We start from the raw sequence: 25,532 nt of genomic DNA on the forward strand, positions 1-25,532 counted from the left end.
GGAGATAGAACCTTATAATTCTAACGTCACGAACTGGAGAAATGAGCAACTGCGATGAAACTGGAGAAACGCATTGAAATGGATACCATTTCCACCAACATAAATCTAATTATTACCTCTCACGTATTATATATGAAGGAGTGCATACAAAGAATATACGTGCACACTGCACATATCTTATTTGTCTTTGTCCTGTACGCATCACACTGTACATATATCTTTACTGTACGTATCATATTTATATTCATGCAAATATATTTTTTACATTCTTGTACGTAGCGCGAGGCTGGACAAGTTGACCACCGTCCGCATTGAATTCACAGTAATGAACGTTCCCGATAAGTCCAATGATTGCAATGTCCATACAAGAACATAAACAAGCCCACTGTGTTTTACTGACCATTTATAGGCTACTATGGGCATTCAAAAGGGCGGGACAAGACGCTCGTTCATGTGCGCAAAAATTAGAGTTGATTGTGATTCAAAAAGGGAAGCAGGCGTGGAACTTACGCACCATTTTATAAATCCGAATGTTGGTGTGCGTAAATGTTCTTTGTTTGTTTGCGTACGTACGCAAGCTGTTTAAGCCAGTTCTACGCAAAGCTTTATAAATGAGGCCCCTGAGCTTCAGTGCTCATCTGTTTAATGCTTTTCCTCCTCATGTACAGATTAATATACAGTAAGTATGGTTGTTATTGTTCACCCCCACAGTAACTATTTTGCAGACTGTGCTTTATGTCATCATGGATGTGAACCTCGTGAACCAAGTGTGTTTTCCTCCATCTCTAATTGTATACAGTAGGGAACAGTCCAGAGTTGAGGTGAATGATGGCATTATCTAATGAGGCATGAACTGTGTGTGTGTGTGTGTGTGTGTGTGTGCGCGTGTGTGCACGTGCGTGTGCGCGTGCGTGTGTGCGCGCGTGTATGTGGGTGTGTGCGTGTATGTGTGTGTGTGCGCGTTATGTGTGCATTATGTGTATGTGTGTGTTTATGTGTGTGTGTGTGTGTGTGTGCGCGCACACGTGTGTGTGTGCGTGCGCGTGCGTGTGCGTCTTACCTCATGGTGGTGTATCTGGGCCTGTAGTTCATGTATATTACTGGTGGACACGGGGCGGTCCTGGATGATGCGGTGAGCTTCCTCTATCAACCTCTGCAGGTTCTTCACCTCCTGTTCGTACTGCTCATACTGCACCACTGCCTCCTGGGAAAGAGAGTTTCAAACCGGTTCAGTTCCATTTCAATGTAGTCCTTACGGGACATGAATTCTAAATTCCGTTCAAGCACTTTGAACTTGAGTGGGATGAGTACTTTTCAGTTCTTGAATTCAAATTTTTATTCACTTCTTCTGTTGTCTGAAATGAAATGGACTTCCAGTTCTGGTACATAGTGAGGTTCTCTTGTTGTTTTTTTATCTCCTGATTCAAATTCTAACCCTAACCCTAACCCTAACCCTAATCTATAGCAAAATGATCTTAACGACAAAATCATCCCTGAAATAAAGACGATATTACAGAGAAAAGAGCACAGAGAGGACATTGATCCTTACTAGAAAGCTTCCATTAGTCAATAACAAACTCCAAGCTTTCCCTGTTGTTGCAGAATCACAATCTTTTCAAAAGTTCATTCCATAGTAATGAACTGCATGGCCCTTTTTTCTGGCACCAGGTTGTAAACAACTTCATCCTTTTACATCTCTCTCTCTCTCTCTCTCTCTCTCTCTCTCTCTCTCTCTCTCTCTCTCTCTCTCTCTCTCTCTCTCTCTCTCTCTCTCTCTCCCTATTAAGACTCTTTGAAGTTGAAGTGGGTGGCCTGATCTATGAGTTCCAATTTAAGACATTTTAATAGTCGCTTACACATTACAGAGCAACTGCTGCATGCCACCCAGCTAACTGACTAGCATGTACTATATTTTGTTGTAGTTTGTGAAGATCGATCGATCTATCTATCTATCTATCTATCTATCTATCTATCTATACCGGTATATATATTTTTTTCCATAGGGATTAGCTGTGCAAGTGGCGCTCCCTACCTGTAGGATGTTGCACTGCTGGATGGTGGTGTGCTGCAGCTGGCTGGCCTCCTGCTGCAGGCTCTGGGCCGTACGGCAGATAGGCAGGCTGGCCACTACCTCCTCCGGCAGCCGGAGGGCGCTCTGACACTGCTGTACCGCTTGTACCTGCTGCTTGAAACCCTCCATCTCCACCAACAGGCGCTGAAGGAAGAGAGGAAGACGTAGCAGAACACATAAGGATGTAATGTGGTCCTCTGTGGCTCAGCTGGTAGAGCACAGCGCTAACAACGCTAAGCTTGTGGGTTCGCTTGTAGATTGTAGATTTCCCCTGGGACCATATAAACTAAAACATGTATGCACTTACTGCAATGTAAGTCACTTTGGATGGAAGCCTCAGCTAAGTGTGCGTTGTGTGCGTGCGTGTGTGAGTGCGTATGAGTGAGTGTGTGTGTGTGTGTGTGTGCGTGTGTCTGTGTGTGTGCGTGCGTGTGTGTGGCTATCTGTCTGTGTGTAGTTCCATACCTGTCTGTGTGTGAGCTGCTCCCTCAGGCTGAGTCTAGCCAGGTCAGGGGAGGTGAGGGTGACCTGGATCTGGTCTAGGGAGCCATGCAGGGTCTTCACCTCCGCCTCCAGGCGCACCATGTCCTGTACAGAGAGACAGGTTAGATATACACCATGTCCTGTACAGAGAGACAGGTTAGATAAACACCATGTCCTGTACAGAGAGACAGGTGAGATATACACCATGTCCTGTACAGAGAGACAGGCTATATATACAACATGCTAGAATAGACAGTATAAGATGTCCTGAAGAGAGAGACAGGTACACATGCTAGATATACAACATGCTAGAATAGACAGTATAAGCTGGGGGTCTGAGACAGAAACCAGATAAATACTCAACATAGAAGTCAAACCGAGCTCTTGAAGACAGATATAGGTACACGTTACCTAAATATACATTTGATACAAACACTACGTCTTTGAAACATAAATAATGCAGTAAATTACGTTTTTTTTCTTTACAATGGTGAATTCAAATAACATAAATGGACAATGGCAGCACTTTGATCACTTTGATCACCAGACATAATAGGATAATATAATATTATGTGACAGTGTCTGGTGAAAAGGTCCTCAAGTAGGGCAAGGTCATTTTTCTGTTTTTCACAATTGAAAGAATTTAATTCAGATTATGAAAGTGCAGATTGTAAGATTTAAGATGATGTGTCATACATTGAAACCTGAAAACAGTTGAAGATGATGCTTATTTGAATGTTGGTACACCTCAAACCAAATACCGGAGAATCTCGCTCTGAATCAAAACACATGCAAAACAGCTGCTAGTAGCTATCAGCCATGAAGGTACATCACTATGAACATCTAACTGCATGTTTAGCACATCACAACATGCTGATAGAACATCAACATGCTAGAAACACATAACTACACATAACTAGATGTTCACACAGTCCTTGCTTTTGCACACATCCTAAAACGTAAGTTTGTTTGCAAGTCATGTATCACTAACCCAGTAGCCTACGGCAAAGATACCGTGAATTGAATTCACACATTATAAGTATTTAGTGATCCTAAAACTGTTGTTTGTTTTATCAAGTGGGCTCTTCAACATTTCAACTTTCGTAACATGCGAATCTTTTTTTTAAAAAGAAGCTTTTATGTCATTTGCACGACTTGAGAATTGACAACATGCCGACCTTTTCACCAAATCGTGTAACATATGCTATTTAACAGAAAAAATGATTTTACTTAATGACAGTACATGGTCATCCTTGGCATTACTAGAGCCAGACACCATGCTCTACCAACTGAGCCACACGCAACCCTAGGAAAAAAGGGTTCCAAAAGGATTCTTCAGCTGTCCCTGCGAGAGACCCCTTTGAAGAACCCTTATGGGTTCTATGTTCAACCTTTTGCAGAAAGGGTTCTACATGGAACCAAAGGGGTTCTTCAAAGGGGTCTCCCATGGAGCGCCAAATAACCTTTTATGGTTCCAGGTACTGTAGTGCAGCCCATGGGAATTTATCAGAACAGAAACTGTAGATATAAATCCTGTAGCCCAGTAATGGTCCCTACAGTTCACTGGTCACTGACCCAAAACCCCCCCAAACCCCCAAACCCCACATAACATAGAGAATATAACAGGATTTCGCCACACAATGCTATAAATGTAGGCCCATCCTGCATGGCAGTCGGAGCAGGTTAAGAGATTATCCTTGCATCCTGGGCCTGTAAATGTCTGTATGTGGCAGCTAGCCTTCTAAACTCATGGCTGGGTACAATGGGTGTAGTGGCAGATGAATTGCCACAAGATGGCAGTGTGGCACCACCATTTTGTGACGAGTCCTAAACCCCTTACATATACACTGTAAATGGTCTAAATAGGCCGTTGAGTCTCTGTGGAGTAACACTAGGGTCATGGTCACTGGGGCACAAGGAGAAAAAAAGGCTTTGGGATAGAAATCTGTGTTTTTATTGGCCTGATTCTGGTCGTACTTGTGTGTGTGTGTGTGTGTGTGTGTGTGTGTGTGTGTGTGTGTGTGTGTGTGTGTGTGTGCGCGTGTTTGTGTGTGTGTGCGTGTGCGTGCGCGTGCATACACGTGCATGCGCGTGTGCATGTGTGTGTGTGTTATAACAGGTGTGTTACCTTGGCGGCGTCCTGCAGGCTCTGGAGCCGTGTCCTAGCGCTCTGCTGCAGCTCCTCCGTCCGTCTGCTCAGGTGCTTCACCTGCTGGCTCCACCCCTCCGTCAGCAGAACCTCCCCCAGCTGCCCCTCCCTCTCCCCCATGGCCTCCAGGTCACCATGGAGACCGCGGCACTCGCGCAGCACCGCCTGCGTCGCCACGGGAACACAGAGAGCAGAAGGTTTTTGCATTAGCAAATACATCTAAATCAAGGGCATTATGACCTAGTTTCTCATAATTTCTCATAATTAAACAATCGTGTTTTGCAATTTGAAGACCTTTGAATGCAAATCAGTACCGTAATAATTGACTGTAAACCATATAACCATACTAGTCCTAACTCACAAAACTAGACAACCGGAGCTCTTGTGAATCTGATTGGTCGGTGAGTTGATGAGACAACCCACCTGATGAGCTCTGATTTGCTCCTGCAGCTGAGAGGCGGAGCTCCAGTTGATGTGGCCCACAACCAGGGCCTCTGCCTTCTCCGCCCAGGCCAGGAGGAACGACCGCACCCTCTTATACTCCTCAAACTGCTGCTCCGCCTGAGCCACACACCACAGGAGAGGAGAGAAGGACGGAGGTGAGAGGAGAGGTGGAAGATACTGTGTGTGGGAATTTGTATGGATTTGGATGGATGGATGGGTGGGTGGGTGGATGGATGGAAGGATGAATGGGCGGGTGGGTGGATGGATGGATGGATGGATAGAGGAATGGATGGATGGGAAGGATGAATGGGCGGGTGGGTGGATGGATGGACGGACAGATGGAAGGATGGATGGGTGGATAGGTGGATGGATGACGGATGGATGAATGGATGAATGGGTGGATGGATAGATGGACGGACGGATGCAAGGATGGATGGGTGGACGGACGAACAGATGGATGGTTGGATGAATGGATGGACGGATAGATGTGTGGGGGGTGGATGGAGGGATAGAAGTACAGACGGACGGACGGACGCCTCTCACCTTCTTGAGTCGGCTGGCCCTGTCCTGGGCGTGCTGGGCGATGTGGCGCTGGACCTCCGCCAGCTTGGCCAGGGCGTCCCCCAGCTGCTTACACAGCAGAGGGTTCTGCTCCCCGAACTCCTGGACCGCTAGGCCCAACTCAGCCAGGGAGTGGCCACAACACACACACTCCTCACACAGGGACTAGAGAGAGGGAGAGGGGGGAGGGAGAGGAAGAGGGAGAAGGAGAGGGGGAGGGAGAGGGAGAGGAAGAGGGAGAGGGAGAGGGAGAGGGAGAGAGAGAGGAAGAGGAAGAGGGAGAGGGGGAGGGAGAGGGAGAGGGGGAGTGTGAGGGAGAGAAGGGTGGTGGTGGGGGTGGTGTAGGGGGGGGGGGGGGTTGGGATGTGAAAGTGGGTGAAAGTTGGAAGGGAATGTAACAGGGGAGTTACAGGGGGAGAGAGTGAGAGAGAGAAAAGAGGGAGGAGATCAGAGGATGAAAGCAGGAGGGAAAGTGGGGAAGGGAAGAAAGAGAAAGGGCAAGTGTGAGTGGGGAGAGAGAGAGAGAGAAAGAGAGAGAGACACACATTGGTAAACATCACACCCCAGATGGTTACAGTATAGCTGCCTGGAGTTTTAACCTGTTCTTCTATTTTTCAGGTTTTCTGCTCGAAATCACATGCCCACAGTGAATATTGAATATCTCCACAATCAAGATCTTGGTATCAAATGAAAGCTAACACCTGTGGGGTGACTGAATAGAGCTAGAACATTGTGAAAAATCTCAAATTCACTCTCTGCCTAAAAAAACAACAGCTTTTAGAGTGAATATCAGCTTGGAAACCTGACCTTATAGCCCAAATCATCTAGGAATCAGTACTCCAGGGTCTGATGAGTACTTGTGCCAAATTAGATGCTAGTAATGTGAGCCAATGCAACTTTGTACCTGTTTTACTACAGGTATGTTTAGGCGGACAACCAAATTGTGCCATTTGGAGACATTTTGGCACCATCAGTGTATCAGACTTTCTCATGTATCAAGACTGTAAAATTGATTATATTTAATTGACATATCACTATAGGTATGAATTGCATCCAAATCCAACTGTTTAGACTCTGTTTCCATCTAGCAGGGCTCTCCTGCGCGGTTTTCTGCGCGCTCCTATTGCGCACCCGCCTCGTTTTCACACCAGCTTCATGACGCGGCGTTTACGCACTGAATTGGGTGGGAAAAATGACTTTCGAGGACCAATGATAAGGAAGTTCGGGGGTTGAAACCAAGCATGCTCGGTTTTGCTATGTGACGTGGCTGTAAACAAGGGCTTCTGACCCGCACTGTATTTACCGGGCAAGGAAAAAAACGATATGGTCGTTTAGAATGGAATCTAATGAATCGTTTGCGATATCGATGAACATTATTGATAAAGGTAAGCTCTTTATATCTGTTATATTAAACATAGACCCGACTCTAGCCCCAAATGTGGGGGCGTGAAGAAGTTTTGGACCAAACACAGTTTATGACCTCTTTAGGGAGTGAAGTTGAGGAGGGAAGAGAAGAGGGGGAAGAGAGGAGGAGGGCAGGGGTCTAGTTCATCACTACAAAGAGAGAGGAGGAGGGGGGGGGTAGTCCCATCTGGAATATTTCACACAGCTGCCTCCTGAAGGCAGGGGGCAGCTCCTCTGCCCTTTCAAATCTTCAGACACTCACACACACACACACACACACACACACACACACACACACACACACACACACACACACCCACACACACACACACACACACACACACACACACACACACATTCCAACAACCTTCACCCCACACCAAACACACACACACACACACACACACACACACACACTACTAACATCTTCAACCAACACACCAATCATTAACCTCAATATCTAGGAAATGAATGGCCGGTTGAATGTGGGTTAATGACAACTTAATGAGTCCGTGTGTGGGGTTGGCTACCTTGCTCTCCTCCTTGGTCTGCTCCAGGTCCGAGGCTCTCTCTCCTAACTTCAGGGAGATGTTCTTCAGTTTGCCCTCGATCTCCTGCATCCTGGAGCTGAAGTCCTCCTTCACGTCCCTGGTCTGCTGCACCTCTCTCTCCCTCGCTTGGACCTGACACAGTCATGGGAAATATGAATTTATATTAAAAAAGAGCATGATCTCACAGCAACTATTGAAATCGCTATACAAATGCTGAACCCAGCATATCCAGTATCCCAGTGTTTAGCAAGGTACTAATGGGCCGGTTTCACAGACAAGGCTGTGATAGCGCCCTCTAGGGACTACATGCAAGAAGTGCAACACTCAAAATAGTGAATTAGAGTCTATAGTTCGATTCAGACTTAACTAGAACAGCTGTGCCTTTTTTACCTACTATTAGTGCCTTTAGTCTTTACAATTGGAAGCTGCTACTTACACACAAAGACTACTAGTTGGAGCGTCTTGTAAATTAGCCTGCCTCCGCTCCTACACAGAAAAACTGCAAAATAGCTTTATACTAGCTTATCCTGATGTGATTTTGAAAATGTAAGGACACTGGGTGGTAGAACGCAGGAAAAGTCATGAATGGTCCTGAAATTTGATCGAGTACAAAGGGTCGGGGACAAGGGATTGAGTTTTTTAATCACTTGGTCAAATGACCCCACCGATGGCTGTTCTAGTGTTAACCACAGAGTAGCAATGTGACTACCTATCTTTGCATTAGACTCTGATCCTATAGTGACCTAGCATTAGTTCCAGAGGGAGGCCTACCTGGTCCTCAGCTGATCCCAGGGCGAGGGTCACCTCGGCCAGCTGCATGCTCAGCTCGGAGGGCAGGGCTGCCTGGAGGTCCTGGTACTTGCTGTGTTGCAGTTCAGCCATCCGCTCCACACTCTGGCGCCTACTGATGACCTCACCATGGGCTGTCTTGTGAGACACAATGATAATGGGTAGAGGTCTTTAAAAAACTACTAGGTCTAGGTCAAGCAGTGTACATGTTTGTGCACATGCGTGTGTGTGTGTGCGTGTGTGTGTGTGAATATGCAAATGTTTGTGTGCGTACAGTACATGCATGCAAGTGTGTGTGTGTGTGAATATGCAAATGTTTGTGTGCGTACAGTACATGCATGCGAGTGTGTGTGTGCGTGTGTTTGTGTGTGTGTGCATGTGCGTGTGTGTGTGTGTGTGCGTGTGTGTGTGCATGTGCGTGTGTGTGTGCGTGTGCGTGTGTGCGCGTGCGTCGACCCACACCTCCAGCTCGTGTAGCAGAGAGTCCAGGTCCGCCGTGGGGCTCAGCAGCAGGCCGCGGGTGTCCTGTATCCAGCCCTTCACCAGGCCCAGCTGCCTCTCCACCTCCTCCCTCTCCCTCAGCTCCTGCTGCACCTGGGCCCTGCTGCCACGCACCTGCACCACCAAGCTGGGCAGGACACAGGTGACAGATATTTATTTGTATCATTGAAAGAATAACAGTTACAGCCACCATAAAGCCTCCATAACAATAAGCTGGCTAATTAGGTAATAACATAATGGTAATAATAACATTGCTAGGTGATCATTTTAGCTATAGCTAGCTATGTACTGTAAACTTCTCTTTGAAAAGCCTATCTGACCCAGTGACGAACACTGACAGCTGTCAATCGAGAGGGGGAGTGGTTGGGGGTGGGGTTAACCAGCTATTGTTACTGCCCATTACCTGGCTGTGCAGACATGTGAACAATAACCAAATCTTTAAAAGGCTGTTTCTCAGGAATGTGATTTCAGGGGTACCAACATTCAAATACGTGTGTCGTATTCAGTGTTGGGCACGTTACTTTAAAAAAGTCAAATGTGACAAGGAAAAGCTTACCCGGGCCACTGCCATATTAGAAGATAAATGTGATCTTCTTGTGAAGATTTCTGAGCAGGTTTCAGCAGGGAACTTTTCATATTTATTGCACTTCAACAGACCACAACTGGTAGACATACTGTACTTCAAGTATTTTCTTCATTACAAAAGTTAACAGTTAAACAATATGAAGTGCTTGTACTGAAAGGTGCCTGTACTTCCACCGTGAAAACGCCACGTTCACCTCAGAACACTCGGGACTCGCCATTGCTGCGTGTATCTCTCTGATAGTTTGAGTGTGTGTGTGGTGCTGTGCGCGCGTGTGGTTTGTGTGTAGAAACATCCGCACAACACTGAACTATGGTTGGCTTACCATGACATTTTCTCTACCATAGCCAATCATGATCACTTGCGCGGTTGTCTTGCCCCTCCCCTCCCCCCTCACCAACAAACAAACAAAAAACACCGTTGCAGCTGTGACTGAGGTCGGATGACAATGAGAAGCTTTAGTAGTAACGCGCCGCATGGAATTACCGGTAACGGTAATGGCGTTATAACGATGGAAATAGTAATCAATTAGATTACCCGTTACTGGAAAAAATAACGCCGTTAGTAACGCCGTTTATTTTAACGCCGTTATTCACATCACTGGTCGTATTCCATTTTTTTTCCAATTTCAATGTAGTTTAGTTTAGTTTAGTTTATTAGTTTTTTATATCGAGGACAATCCAAATACATGAACCATATAAAATACAGTAAAAAAGGCAGCGTTAGCCTAGTCGGCTAATTTTCAGCTGAAGTCCCCGGCCAGTTGCAACATGGCATCCTGAAAAGTAACGTCATTAGTTAAAATAAAACATTTAAATATTCTAAGAACACGTGGCTGAGACAAGGTACCCCAACATCACACTTGACAAAAAACACACGTAAGCAAGCTGAGGTGATGGAAGGGGCTACAACAAACACCACATACACACTTATGGGGGCAGCGACATTTCAAGCACATAGAAGCCACAGGACAATTACAGGCCACACAACATTAAGCACTTACAAACAGCAATACATTAAACAAAACAAAACATACAAAAAAAGGCATTATGGGGAGGCAGCACAGAGAGGGATTAATGAGGACAAGTATAGTTCTGTGTCAGCCAGGCTTTCATGTGTGTTGTGAAGGTGGAGTAAGTATGTATGTCTTTGAGTTGGTTGGGTAGTGAGTTCCAGTTTTCTATTGCTATCACTGAGAAGGATTGCTTACTGAAGGTGCTTTTCCTGAATGGAACTATAAGGTCGCCACGAGAGGTGCTTCTGGTGGGCCGTAAGCTGTGGTCACGCTGGTTTATGAAAGAGTTAAGCGGGGGAGGAGCTTTGTTATGCAGAATTTTATGGATGAGACAGATGTTTTTGTATTTGATGGTGTCTTCCCAGCTAAGGTATTTACATTTGTCTAAGATGGTACAGTAGTGTGTGCTGTTGGGCTTCTGGTCCATGACCTTAAGGGTTTGTATAGGGTGGCTAATGGCTTTAGGGAAGTGCTGTATGCATGGCCCCAGCTTGTCAAACAATATGTGAGGTGCGACATAATTGATGCGTCCATATATAGTCTGGCAGCACTCATGGTCAGTGAGCTTCTGATGTACCTGAAGTTTGCCAGGCCAAACTTCACCCTACCAGACACTTTCTTGATGTGCTCTTTGAAAGTCAGGTTTGAATCAATGATGATCCCTAAATATTTGAACGACGGAACTATACTTATGTTTTGCCCTGAAATGGTTATGTTTGCCTTGGTCATATTGTGTTGTTTGGAGAAGAACATTCCTACAGTTTTATTAACGTTGAGCTGGAGGCAAGAGCTGTTGAGCCATTTGGTGACCTTTTCCATAGCAGAGCTAAGTTTGGCAGCTGCCAGGTGTTTGTTCTTGTCATGCACATATAAAACAGTGTCATCAGCGTACATTTGTACATGCACTTCTGGGCAGACAGATGGTAGGTCGTTGATATATAGGCTAAACAAGAGTGGGCCAAGTATGGAGCCTTGTGGTACCCCGGTGCAAGACATGATGGTAGGTGAGCGCTGATTGTTTATCTGGACTAGCTGATTTCTGTCACTGAGATATGAGTCCAACCATTTAAGGGCTGATGGCAAGAAGTTAAAGGCAGACAGCTTGGTGATAAGGACCTGGTGATTGACTGTGTCGAAGGCTTTGCGGAGATCTAAAAACACAGCACCTACAACACCTCCTCTATCAACCATACCTTTGACCTTTTCTAGGAAGTAGCAGTTGGCCGTTTCTGTAAAGTGTAGGGTCCTAAAGCCAAACTGCATTGGATGAAGGGGAAATGGGCTATTGCTTAAAAAGTGAACGAGCTGCTCTGTAACCCACTTCTCAGTGACCTTGGAGATAATGGGTAAAATACTGATTGGCCTATAGTTACCAACATCCTGGGGGTCACCTGACTTGAAGATGGGAGAAACAATAGCTGTTTTCCAGGTACTAGGGACTGTTTCCTCAAGTATTGATTGGTTGATTATTTGTGTAATGGGGTGGACTAGGTGTTCTTTCAGAGATTTCAGCATTGTAGTGTCCATTCCATAGATATCCTTCGCTGTTGAGATGAAATTATGACTTGGGTTTTGTGTGCCGAGATGGGCTGAATGCTGAAAGAGGGCTTGGTTTCATCAAGTTCAACATTATTGTTGGTTATTTGAGGAAGATTTTGTGCGATCTCTTTTACAGAGTCAATGAAATATGTGTTAAAAGCTACAGCTATTTGGGCTGGATCTTGTGTTAAGTTGTCATTCAGTTTCAGCTGTATCTGTTTCATAGGCCTGTGGTTGGTTCCCATGACATTTTGGATTTGTTCCCAGATCCGTTTGGTGTTTCCCTTTGCCTCTTTGATGATAGTAATGAAGAAATTAGCTTTAGCCTTTCTGATCATTTTGGTAACCTTGTTCCGGAGGAACACATCATTTTAAAAGCTTACAATCTGTAGGTACAGACTATGTAAAAAACTGAAACATTACTTTGGCATCTGGTTGGTCAAAACACTGGCTGGTGTTACATATTATGTACTGTAGAAATATACACAGACCGACCATAGAGAATATAAACACTCAAACGTGTCTGAGTCATTGTCAGTGAGCGTTCAGCCATTGTTATGTTTACCGTAGCCAGTCATGTTATTCTATATAGAGTCCCTCCCTGTCAAACTCACATTCAGAAACACCAACTGTGAGAGAAAGATGTGCTCCTGAAGCACTACAGATGTTCACACACACTCTCCCCCCTCTCCTCTCTCTCTCTCTCTCTCTCTCTCCCTCGCCCTCACTCACCCCCCCTTTCCTCCCTCCCTCTCTCCCTCCCTCCCTCACCCCCCCTCTCTCTCACTCCCCCTCTACCTCTCTCCCTCTACCCCCTCTACCTCTCTCCCTCTACCCCCCCTCCCTCTCTCCCTCCCTCCCTCTCTCCCTCATACTCTCCCTTTTCCTCTCCCTCTCTCCCTCCTCCTTCTCTCTCTCTCTCTCTCTTTACCTCTCATATCGCTCCTGCATGGTCCCAATCTCCTTCTGGCACGGTGTCTCGTCTCGTCCGTCCTTCGTTGCTGTGTGTGTCCTCACTCCCCCCTCCTCCTCCTCCTCCTCCTCCTCCTCCTCCTGGTCCTGCTGGTCCTCCTGGTCCTCCTCTCCCCCCAGGCTGACTGTGTGTTGACCCAGCAGGGCCAGGGCAGACTGCTCTCTCTCCACCTCCAGACTGAAGGAGTCGTGGTAGTCCAGCAGGTTCTGTAGCGCCGCCCTAGTGGCTGCCTTCTCCACTGTGCTGTCCGGGACGCGGGCCTGGAGGTCTAGGGCGACGGTCCTGGCTTTCTCCATCTGAGGACGGAGAGGATCAGGGCAGGTTAGTAAAACGTTTCGCATATTTGGTGAGGGAGGAGGGGGGATGGGGGGAACAAAAGGGGGGAAATTAACAATATCTAAAGGTTTTGTCTTGTACAGTTTTCTATTAATAGTTGTTTGAACCCTTTATACCACTGCATTCACTTGTCTGCTTTATGCCTGAAGAAGGTCTATGACCGAAAGCTTGCAATAAACTCAGTTTTTAGGTTAGGGTTAGGGTTAGGGTTTGAGTGTGCGGATGCAGTTTTTTTTGCACTATTTTGATACTCTTCAGTTCCAGCACCTCAGCTAAGTCTGATCACGGATGAGCGTGGTATTTTCACTATTTTCACAGTTTTCTAATACAAATATATGATCACAAACATAATCTCTAAGCAGAGAGATTCTCTAAGCAGAGAAAGATAAGACTAGGGTATGTAGGCCTATATTTCCTCTTAGCTGTATAGTTCCATAGCGGTAGAATATGTTTTCATTATTGCCAAGCACTCGGATGGACAATAAATGTTACATTCTATCATGTTCTGTTCTGTTCCATTTAACAACAAGAAGATCAATGGAAATTCATTTGATAGAATAGATTTTTCATCATATAACATTTATTTGTTATTTTTTAAGTGTTGCATGGTCAGAATGGATTGAGTATTTTTTTTACATTTTGCACAATGTTGGTGCAGTGAATATATGATACTTGAGTTTTCCCTTCTTTCCTATTCAATTCAATATTCTGTCGTTTCTGTGTGTTCTTGAATGGTTTATGGAATAATCCACAGGTCAATGACCTCAATTCCCTGACCCATTTATAAAAGTGATGTCACCCAGTTAAACAATGCGGCTAAAGAAGTCAACCGCCTGAACAACGACACACCACATCAAAGGATGTGAACATTTCTTATCCCTCCATGACATAATTTCCTTTACAGGAGCAGTGCTTTGTGGGAGCTCTGGTGAGTTGGAAGTGGTTGGAAGGCCGGAAAACGCCTCCCATCTGCGCTATTTGGCGGGATCTATCCACTGGCTAGATGCCTAGAGTGACATCACTACACCCACTGGTATTGGCTAATGGCTGTGTATGAGCTAACATCCAGCGGTCCCATTGCTCACTGTGACTGATGTGACCTAAATACACAGTAGAGAGAACTAATGGTTTCACAGACAACAAGTTGAACATATAAAATCACACTGCTCAAAACTAAGAACAGGTAAACGGTTCAATGGAATTTGAATCTACACATCTACCTATCACACAGGTGAAGACACAGACACACACACACACACACACACACACACACACACACACACACACACACACACACACACACACACATTAGTAACTAGTGTACAGATTCAATTGCCTCCTACCTTGTTGCTGAAGTTCCTCCACTCGCGAACTGTGTCCTCCAGCGCCCTCTCTTGGGCTCGTGCCACACTGCGCAGCTGGGTCCAGCGCTGCCACAGTGACGAGACAGAGTGTCCAATAGCAGCTTGACTGCCTTCAGAACCGGCCTTCTCCAAATCAGCGGCCTTTTCTCTTAGCGCAGTTAGGGAGTGCTCAAACCCATCAATCAGAGTTACTACAGACTGTAGGGAGGGAGGGAGGGAGAGAGAGAGGGAGAGAGAGAGAGACAGAGAGACAGAGAGAGAGAGAGAAGAGGAGGAAAAATAGATCAAAACTTGAAATAATGTTTCTATTTGTGCAAGGCATGGTCTTATTCAGTGTAAATTGGTAGACTTAAGTGGCTCCTCCAATACATTTGGGAAATGATGGTGTCCATCCTGCCAATTTATTCAGAGGATACAAATGCCACTCTTTCCGGATTGAGGGTACTCATGGGGTTGCAATACTGTGCTTATTGTGGTGTGGGTACTCTTATACTGACTATTTGTGTCTACTAATGACAGTTATAGATTACCTGACTGATGGGTTTGTTTGTTTTTATGTTGTTGTTTTTTAATTTTTAATTTAATTTTAATTTTTGTTTTTTGTCATATCACTTTTGTAGCCTTTTCTATAGAGTATATGTACCTGTTTATTTTTTATAAATGCTATGTTCATAATTGTATGCTCCAACAAATCCAATAAAAAAACGTTTAAAAAAATGTTTTTCCTTAAATTTACAAACTTAAAAACAACTGTGATAGAAAACCATGTTGCAACAGAAATAACACATAAACAACAAACTAATCTACCTGTACTCAGTCTGTTCGACAGCCATAAGAATGATTAATCACACAACAAATGTAAGGGTTCCTACCCTATAGTTCTGTAGCTTGTCTTCTCCCTCCTGGCTATTGGCTGCTTTGGCTGTGGAGAACATCGTCATGCTGCTTCCTGTCTCATTAATTTGCCCAATCAGCTCCTCTCTCTCCGTCTGGAAGGAGTTCCACTGAGCCGCACAGCTATGGACACACAGGAGAGGTATTATCTTCTGCAATAGCATTACATTATGCATTTACTTCTCTAACTCTAATATTAGAAGAAGAAGAAGAAGAAGAAGAAGAAGAATGAGTCCTAACCTCTGCAGAACCTCCTGATGACCCCTCAACTGCTCTTTGACCTCTGAACCCTTCAGTCGCATCTCCTTCACACCCTCTCCCAACTCCTTCTCCGCTCTTGGTCCAATCTGACCCTCCAGCTGAGGGCCCAGGGCCTCCAGCTCCTCTAGCCCAGCCATGAAGGCTTGTTCCTGGGCTGAGATCTCCTCCAGCTCCCTGAGAGTCTCCGTCTGGTTCTCCAGCTCCACTCCCAGGCTGGCCCTCAGAAGGAACACCCCAGCGTGGTCCAGCCATTGCTGGGTCGACTGTTGGGTGGATTGTTGCACTTGAACCAGAGACAAGATCTGATCCAGGGACACCTAAAGAACATTGACATGGGTAGATTATGATACACTGTTCATTGGAAAGTATTTTGATTCACTCATAATATATTATTTTATGTAAAAGGTCAGAAAATCCCTAGTGAGAGAATGGAATGAGTGGCCATAATTCACTACATAGACACATGCAAATGAGCGAGGTCTGGTCTTTCTTTCAATTTCATTTGACATTTAAAATGAATTGAATTCACTCAGGATATGCAATTTACAGAGACCTGTAATCATCATGAGGCGGATAAGTACTTATTGAATGATTATGGCAATGCTGCACTCAACTGGTCTATTATGTATTTCAATTTGACCTCCCCAAGCCTGTTAATATTGATCATGGGGGAGACAGGGTAGGTGGAGGATTATTAAAGCAGATTCAGGTCATGAATGATACATGAATGGTAAAAGGTTTTCATTCAAGAGGGGCATTGAAGTGTTCAGCTAACCCGTGTGTTCAGATAACAGGCTCATTGTAATACACGGAACAGAATGAGGAATCGTCTCAAACACACAATACCTTTCCTCATTTCATTCCATGCATTAAAATGAACCCGTCCTCCGATACCTACCTCCAACAGCCTGGTTTCAACCCCCCTAAATAATTTCTGTTTCTGAACACTATTTGCACACATTGTGAGTACATAGTGTACTGTATCTCAACAGAGAAGTGAGCCACACCTCACCTGTTTGGTGATGAGTTCTTGTTGGACATCAGCGGCATGCTTAGTTAGCTCTTCAAGCTTAGCCTCCACATGGACAGGGATAGTCTCCTTTCTGCTGCTGTATCTCTGCTTCTCCTTGCTGGTCAAAGCATCTGCTATTCTCAGTCTGGACTGCACCTCCTCCTGTGCCAACTTCAGTCGCCTCATCTCCTCTTGTACCCTCTCAACTTTGACCTCTGAAAGGGTCAAAGGATCTCCAAGATTCTCCTTCAGATTTCTAAACCAGTCCATTGTCCTTCCAATCTCAGTTTTGAAGTCCTTACCCTTCTTCACGCTTTTTTCACATTCTTCAATCAGTCTTTTGACTTCCGCCGTTAAGGACTGCAGCTCCTTCTGCCGTGAGGTCACTTCCTCCTTGGAGGCCTGTTTGGCAGTAGGCTCAATGTTCAAGCTAAGGGCTTCAGTCTGTTGGGTGAGTCTTTCTAGGTGAGAGTCGACTTGTTCCACACCCTCAAGCATGTTGTAAAGAGTCCCCAGTCTCTCTGTCACTCCTAAGTTGGTCTTTGATGACTTCAGGCTGGCCAACTGTTCCTTCACAGTCTTAAACTCTGAGTCTAGTTTGGCTGAGGTTGCCTTGTGCTCTGCCAATGTCTTCAGTGTGTCGTTAAAGTTCTTCATCCTCTGGTCAATCGTCCTCTTCAGAGTGTCATGGAGGTTAACCAGCGCTTGTGTCTCTTCAGTTCTGCATTGTTGACCCCTGCTGAGAAACCCCTCCGTCTTCCCCCTCAGTTCTCTCACGGCTGGGCTGACGTGAGCTAGGCTTCCAGCCAGATCTCTGTGGTTGCTACTGAAACGCTCAACCTCCTCTTGCCGAAGGTCAATGGTCTGCTTGCCTAAACTGTCACACTGCTCCTTAAGTTCGTCCAACGCATTACGAGTGATATCAAAGAAGGTGGCATACTCTCTCTTTTCTAGGATGGCCTGTTGGACTCTATCCTTCTTCTCTTTGGCTAATGCTAAGATGCTATTGTAGTGTTGGGGTAGGGCGTTGAGCTTTTCATCCAGGTAACAGTGGTCTACCTCGTTCAAGGTAGGAAGAATCTCCTGGCCCACCCTCTGGACAATGAGGAGGAGGTTCTCGTACTCCGACGCCTGTTCTAGAACCTTCTGGAATTTTGCCAGCTGAGCCTGCAGTTCAGAGTCGTAGTTGTTTAGGGTAAAGTCGATTTCAGGGAACGTGACGGCATCTGCCCGCCTCAGCCAATGACAGGTCTTATCCAGGTCAATCTGGAAGTACGTTCTGGAGGTCAGGGCCTTTTCCAGGTTATGCAAGCGTTGGGTGGTCCGCTGGAGGGCTGTCTCGAAGACCCCTTGGAGCTCCTTCAGTCTGGCCAGGGTCTCCCCCCTCTCCTCTTCAGTCGCGTCCCTCTCTAGGTCTCGTCCCTGGGCCCATAACGAGGCCAGCTCTCCTTGATAGGCTCGCAGGCCGCTCTGGACCCCCCTGCATGTGCCCACCTGCTTGGTGAGATCCTCGGGCAAAAGCGCCACATGGTCGTCCACCAAAGCCTTCCTCTCCTGCTGCTGGACCCAGGAGAGCGCCCTCACCAGGGCTTGCAGGAACTGCGTCCGCTCAGTAAAGGCCTTAAAAACAATGATAAGACATCTTAAATGTAATGTCATGTTAAAGTGCTTTTTCTTAACAGATACAGAGAAAGGGGAACATGTGAAATAGTAATAGTAATTCTGTAAACAATATTCTGTGAACAATAGCAATAAAACAAGGTCATTATCAACCAAATGTTTGCTACCTTGCTCAGGTACTTCCTCCTCTGGGTCACCCTGGCTCCCAGTGTCTCCACCTCCGACTGGGCCTGGACAACCAGCTCCTGCAGGCGCCTCCTCTCGCTCAGCCCCAGCCTGGAAGACACTTCCTGGGCTTCACTCACCGCCTGGCCCAGGAGCTGGTGTCGGGCCTCCAGCTCCACACACACGCTCAGGTGGTCAAAGAGGAAGCTCTGGGCCAGGTCCGGAGGAGGGCTGGTCTTCAGGGCCGATGTAAGGGCTGGGCGCTGCTCTTCCACCCACTCCCTGGCCTCCCTCAACTGAGATTCCACTCGGCCCAGGTCCTCTAGGGTTTGGGCTGAGTCCTGGATCTTACCCTGGATTAAACTTTCCAGCTGGGCCCAGCGCTGCTCCAAGTGGACCACCTGTAGATGTTGACAACAAACAACAAAACAAACTTGAGCGGACGTTCATTAAAAGTTGTCCAAAGCTATTTTTGGTTGTGCATAAAAATAGAGAAACATATGCAGAGCTCTCCATAATAATAAATATTCGGAATATTCCGAATGAAGGTTTCCTTTGTGGAGATGGTGACGAGGGCGGAGAGGCAGAACAGACTGACACACAGGCTTCCGTTATAGCATAATGACATAATTATGTAATAAACATAAACATGTACATTTAATTGAGTCAAATTAAACTGAGCAAGATAGATAGATAGTGGACCTGTTGTTTGACCAGCTCCTTGTCCAGCAGACTGAGGCGAGGCAGGACAGCCTGTCTCTGGTCTCTCAACTCTTCAAGAGTCCCTCTCTGTTCCTCCAGGTCACACGACAGCTTCCTCAGAGCCTGCAGGTGCTCGCTGGTGCTCTCTGTGTCCGCCCTGAACACAGAGGGACAGATAGGGAGAAGAAGAGAGATTTTGATTTCACTCTTTTGACATAGCAAAAGCTAAAAAAAAATGCCTGGGAAGTGTGTGTTTAATGAGCAACTGGGGTTTATGGGAAATTATGTTTTTGATTAAACATTCAACATCAAGTGTTCCTTGGAAAAACGGAAATGTGTTATGTTAGAACATGGTCAGAGTGGGCAGTTGTGTGTGTGAGAGTGTGTTGTTGTTGTTGTTGTTGTTGTTGTTGTTTATCATGTGTGGTAATACAGTCCGTCAAATGTGGTGTATAGCAGCCTTGTACCTGGCTAGGTAGTCCCACTCTCTGGACACCTGGTGAAAGAGCTCCTCCACAGCAGCCACGCACTCATGGTACTCCCCGCTCCTCTGCATGTCCTCTCCCCTCTGGCCCTCCAGCTCCTCAGCCCTCTGGCTCAGCTCCTTCCAGGCTCCCTTGAGACCTCCAATATCCTCCAGCACCGGGGAGCCCTGGCCCTCCGTCAGCCCGCCCACGGCTTCACTCAACTGGGTCACGTCGGCCTGCCTGTCCCTGACCTGCTGGAGGTATTCCTGGAGAGGAAGAGACAAGAGGAAGATTCAGAGCCAATTATCATGACAGTGCTAATAAGCAGTAGCACATGGAACTTGGCCTCCATTTTGGAGTGGGAAATTATCCATGGCAGTTTTGCTATAATTGCCACGTCTGGCTTCGATAATTATCTGTTGTCTCTGCAGCAATAAGAAGCCAGTCCAACTCTCTACTCGTTATGCTAATGAACACCAACAATTCATACTTGTTTATGCATTTTAACGAATGTTAAAATTGACACTTATATATGGAGAGAAACCCTCCATGCAGACTTATCCATCCATCCCTGCATCAATCCATCCATCCATCCACCAAACCACCCATCCATCCATCCCTGCATCAATCCATCCATCCATCCACCAAACCACCCATCCATCCATCCCTGCATCAATCCATCCATCCATCCACCAAACCACCCATCCATCCATCCCTGCATCAATCCATCCATCCATCCACCAAACCACCCATCCATCCATCCCTGCATCAATCCATCCATCCATCCACCAAACCACCCATCCATCCAACATGCATCACAGTTGAGCCAACAACAGATCCATTCAACCCATGACTGACCTGGGCCTGATCCAGTTGGTTCTGGGCGATCTTGGGCTCCAGTTCTGCAGGTCTCCTGGAGAGGTTCTGTAGCTGATGTTCTGTCTCTCTGAGCAGGGCCTCCAGATCGGCCCGCTGCTCCTGAACATCCCTCCAGCTGTCTGCCACCTCCTCACACACCAGCATCCTCTCCTCTATCTACACAAGGACACAAGAGAGGGAAACCTTACACCTGGGGCACATTCAACACCGCAATACTGCAAAATGCTTTGGAATATTGAATATTTGGAATATTGAATTCAAATTAAGACAGTATGCAACATTATGTTAACACTAGAACAGCTTCTACCACAGGGCCGTCCAGGCCCTGAACACAGCAAAGACCTAGGTTCTGGGCCCTGGACATTCTGGACGGATTGTTGGCAGCTGCTGGACTGAAAAAATCAGGTGTAGTGCTGAGGCACAAATATGTACATTTCAAGCCTGCAAACTGCGACACTTTAAATAAATGTGCAATAACACTATTGTGCAATATGACAACCCTAGTCGTCTATCTGTACAGTATAGTACAGTGGATAGTGTACATAGCCTTTATTTATGTAAACCAGCTTCTTGTGAATTTTTTTTTAAAACGTTTTTTTTTTCTTTCTTTCCTAACACCAGGGGAGCCACCCCTCCTAAATTTCGTTGTTTGGTACCTGTACTGTAGCAATGACAATAAAGACCATTCATTCATTCATTCATTCATTCAACAGCCGTCCCTTTTTTACCAACTATAAGAGCCGCTTCGGGGGTCAAATGACCATAGTCTTTACAATGGGAAGCTGCTATTTATACACAATGACCACTATTTGGCTGCCTTGTAAATTAGCCTGGCTCCTACAAAGAAAAACTGCAAAATAGCTTTATACAAGCTTATCCTGATGTGATTTTGAAAATCTAAGGATACTGTTTGGTAAGACGCACATATCTAGGAAAAGTCATGAAAGGAGGGTCCTGAAATTTGATCGAGTGCAAAAATATTTTAAATAATGTACTCAAAGGGTCAAATGACCCCACCCATGGTTGTTCTAGTGTTAACTGCTGTTCTAAATGTCTGAGAGATACATCGACCAACCATGTAATACAGCTCCCATGTAATAACAACAAATAACCTACATCCCTTCATCCCTACTGTATTTGTATGGGCTGCAGTGACACAGTGTCAATTCCTCACCTGTAGTTTGACCTGTTGGATGTCCTGAGCGGTCTCCCTCACCGTGGACTCTGCCAGGTCACACGTGGAACACAGCAGGTGGAGGTACGTACTAGCCTGCTCCTGCAGGGTCTTCTCATGTTTCACCTGTCAACGGAAAAGCAGTTAAATGATAAATGGACTGACTTATATAGCACCTTACAGGCCCGCTCATCGGGAGCAATTTGAGGTTGTGTATCTTGCCCAAGGACACCTCGACATGTGGCCAGCCAGGGTTCGAACCGCCGATCTGCCGACCTTGCTATCATCAGACGCGGGCTCTACCTCCTGCGCTACAGCCGCCCCACTGACATGACGCATGGCATCAAGCATGACTGATACGGTACATTACAGTTAGTGCAGTTGGTGTTACAGTGGGATCAGTGACCTGTTGTAGCGCCTCCTCCAGGCTGAGAGGGGGATGTGCAGGGGGCTCCGGCTCCTCTGTGACCGAACACAGCCACGTCTGACACTGCAGCAGGGCATCCTGCAGACTGGCATGCCTCTGGAGCTCACGGTCCAGGCTCTGGTACACCTGGGGAGGGAGGGAGGGAGGGAGGGAGAGGGGAGGGAGGGAGGGAGGGAGAGGGTGGGAGGGAGGGAGGGAGGAGGGGAGGAGGAAGAGGGGAGGGAGGGAGAGGAGGGAGGAGAGAGGATTGAGGGAGGGAGAGAGAGAGAGGAGGGGAGGAAGGGAAGGAGGGAGGGGGGGTAGATATGAGGGGAATGAAAAGACAGAAAGAGAAAGAAGGATGAACATATGGCAAATGGGTAGAGGATAAAGGAGAAAAATAGAAAGAGAGAACGTACATTAGGACACAGCGAGACATAAATAAAGATATTGAGATGGAGGAGAGGGCGATGAAAACAACAAGGAGGTTTAACGCATTAGAACGCCCTGCGCCAGTAAAACTATCGTAATGGAGGGATGAGATCACACAAATAACCAATTTATGACATTTCCATAAATCTAAGAAAATCCCCCCCAGACTCCGATAACTGCCTTTTTGCCAGTTAACAACACAACGCTGCCCCGTAAAAAAAAAAGCTAAATAGCAGTGTGTTTGACAGGTGTTGAATGTAGGGGTGTGTCCCTGCTCTACAGGCCACAGCACAACAGCAGGGTATGATTGACAGAGTTAATATGAGGGGGGGGGGGTACAGTCAATGATGGACATGCGCTGGCACAGGGCCTGGTGAAGTTGGCAGAGACTGTAGGGGGTGAGGTGGATGGGGGTAGGGGGACGGGGTATTACACGGGTATTATGCTGAGACTGAGTTGGCAGAGATGGCGCAGCTGGAGGGGCAGGGAGTTGCAGAACTGGCAGAGCCGTGTTGATAGAGTATCACAGGGGTTGCCAGATTGGCTGAATAGGAGTGTGTTGGGAGGGGAGGTGAGCTGAGTTGACAGTGCAGTGAGTTGTTGCCAAGAGGACAGAGTGGGGCTGGATTAGATGGGTTGACAGATAAGTTGAATAGGGGTGTGTGGGGGCTTCTATGTCGGCCAAGAGGGGGGAGAAAAAAAAATCAAGCTGACTAGGAGAGTGTGGAGATTAATTAGGTAAGATTGAGAGAGTGATTTGGCTGGTGTGGTTGGTGTGTGTTGGAGTGGGGGGGCTATGCTCTACTTTGGCAGCCTTTTCTGGCTTATTTGTGTCCGTTGGGTTGGCAGTGAAAAGAGCTGTCTTGAGAGAGAAGCTTAGGTGTACCAATGGGTCTGGATTAAGTGTTGCTGTGTTGGTGTTGGTGTGTGTGTGTGTGTGTGTGTGTGTGTGTGTGTGTGTGTGTGTGTGTGTGTGTATGCGTGTGTATGTGTGTGTGTGTGTGTGTGTGTGTGTGTGTGTGTGTGTGTGTGCGTGAGTGTGTGTGTGTGCGTGTGAGTGTGTTGTTTGTGTATGATCTGATCTGTGTGTATGTGTTGTGTATATCTGTGCATGAATTATAAATATCCCTAATATCACGCTCACAAATTCCCTCTCACCCCGCCCCCCCCCACCTCGTGCCAGACCAGTACTCACTCTCTGATGTGTGTGTGTATGTGTGTGTGTTTCTGTGTGTGTGTGTGTGTGCCAGACCAGTACTCACTCTCTGATGTGTGTGTGTATGTGTGTATGTGTGTGTGTGTGTGTGTGTGTGTGTGTGTGTGTGTGTCTGTGTGTGTGTGTGTGTGTGTGTGTGCCAGACCAGTACTCACTCTCTGATGTGTGTGTGTGTATGTGTGTGTGTGTGTGTGTGTGTGTGTGTCTGTGTGTGTGTGTGTGTGTGTGTGTGTGTGTGTGCCAGACCAGTACTCACTCTCTGTGCCGTGCTGCAGATGGCGGAGTAACTGTCTCTGGTGCCTTGCTGGTGGGCCTGGACCTGCTGTCTCAGCCTGCTCTGCACGCGCTCACTGCAGCCCTGCACCAGACCATCCCCCCTGTCCTTCAGCCCTGCCAGACGATCCTCGAAGCCCGCTATCTCCTCCATGATGGCCTGAACCAGGGGGGGAGAGAGAGGGGAGAGAGAGAGGGGAGAGAGAGAGCGGGGAGAGAGAGGGGAGAGAGAAGGGAGAGAGAGAGGGAGAGAGAGAGCGGGGAGAGAGAGAGCGGGGAGAGAGAGGGGAGAGAGAAGGGAGAGAGAGAGGGAGAGAGAGAGGGGAGAGAGAGCGGGGAGAGAGAGAGGGGAGAGAGAAAGGGGAGAGAGAAAGGGGCGCCAAGCAGTCTGTGTGTTAGTCAGTGAGGGGTCTAGTGAAGGATGTGGGGAGCTTCAAATAGAGTGGAGAGGGTTAGATGGATGGATGGATGAACAGAAGTGGAGGTCACATTGACCAAGAGGAGATACTTGGCTTTTGTGTTGTACCTCAGTAGAAAGGCTGAATGTTTTGTATTGATTGCATTGTTTGTCTTGATACTTGCTACAAGCGACATGGTTGCATAGTAGCGCTTTGAGTTGAATTTCATGCACGAAAGACGCTATATAAATAAAGCTTTACTTACTTACTTACTTACTTGATTCGAAATAAGTTGTTAACTAAATTGTATTGCCTAGTCGAGTAGTTTTAGACATCTTGGGAAAGTTGAGAGAGAGCAACCTACTCTGGACAATTTCATTCTAATATTTGTTGAAATATTTTGTGATTAACTAACGAAGCCGTCATTGATTGGTTACCTTGTGCCTGGCCAGCTGCTGAGTGGCTGCATCCAGGCCACCGCCCACGTTGGGGTCAGGGGTCACCATCCTGCTGGACATCTGGAGCAGCCACCGCTCCACTTCCTGTAGCTCACTGTGGTACACTTCCTGTTCCTTCACCTGGCCCTCCAGACGCTGCACATGGGCCTAGTACGCGCACACACACACACACACACACACACACACACACACATATATATACACCAAAGGGTGTCAAACACATACACTTGACAGAACTAGCAATCAATAGCGGGGTGAACAAACAGTCATAACAGTATCGCAGGACAACATTTTTAACAGAGGTAGTGAATTACAGCCACATAAGAAGTTACTGGGCACAATACCAATTACACAGTATTGGGAAAAGAAGCTACTATTCATTTGAAGATGAAGTCGATAGTGTTAGTGAGCG

At 46.6% G+C, this 25,532-nt stretch overlaps 1 protein-coding gene across 1 annotated transcript in view; it reads right to left on the reverse strand.

Annotated features, from left to right (window-relative positions):
• Positions 1 to 25,532, reverse strand: part of syne1a (spectrin repeat containing, nuclear envelope 1a) — a gene marked incomplete at its 5' end in the record, with an annotated part of 196,473 nt that overhangs the window by 66,595 nt on the left and 104,346 nt on the right. Inside the window, 22 exon segments of the mRNA XM_080536159.1 lie at positions 1,061 to 1,204; positions 2,033 to 2,215; positions 2,537 to 2,659; positions 4,683 to 4,868; positions 5,127 to 5,264; positions 5,691 to 5,873; positions 7,643 to 7,795; positions 8,435 to 8,590; positions 8,915 to 9,080; positions 13,022 to 13,359; positions 14,743 to 14,961; positions 15,636 to 15,780; positions 15,898 to 16,235; positions 16,931 to 18,550; positions 18,718 to 19,116; positions 19,418 to 19,574; positions 19,885 to 20,150; positions 20,743 to 20,919; positions 21,938 to 22,063; positions 22,344 to 22,490; positions 24,248 to 24,424; positions 25,100 to 25,267. Coding sequence (XP_080392285.1) covers positions 1,061 to 1,204; positions 2,033 to 2,215; positions 2,537 to 2,659; positions 4,683 to 4,868; positions 5,127 to 5,264; positions 5,691 to 5,873; positions 7,643 to 7,795; positions 8,435 to 8,590; positions 8,915 to 9,080; positions 13,022 to 13,359; positions 14,743 to 14,961; positions 15,636 to 15,780; positions 15,898 to 16,235; positions 16,931 to 18,550; positions 18,718 to 19,116; positions 19,418 to 19,574; positions 19,885 to 20,150; positions 20,743 to 20,919; positions 21,938 to 22,063; positions 22,344 to 22,490; positions 24,248 to 24,424; positions 25,100 to 25,267 — 5,709 coding nt within the window.

Source organism: Nansenia antarctica, assembly GCF_963989245.1.
Source record: "Nansenia antarctica genome assembly, chromosome: 1".
NCBI lineage: Eukaryota > Metazoa > Chordata > Actinopteri > Argentiniformes > Microstomatidae > Nansenia > Nansenia antarctica.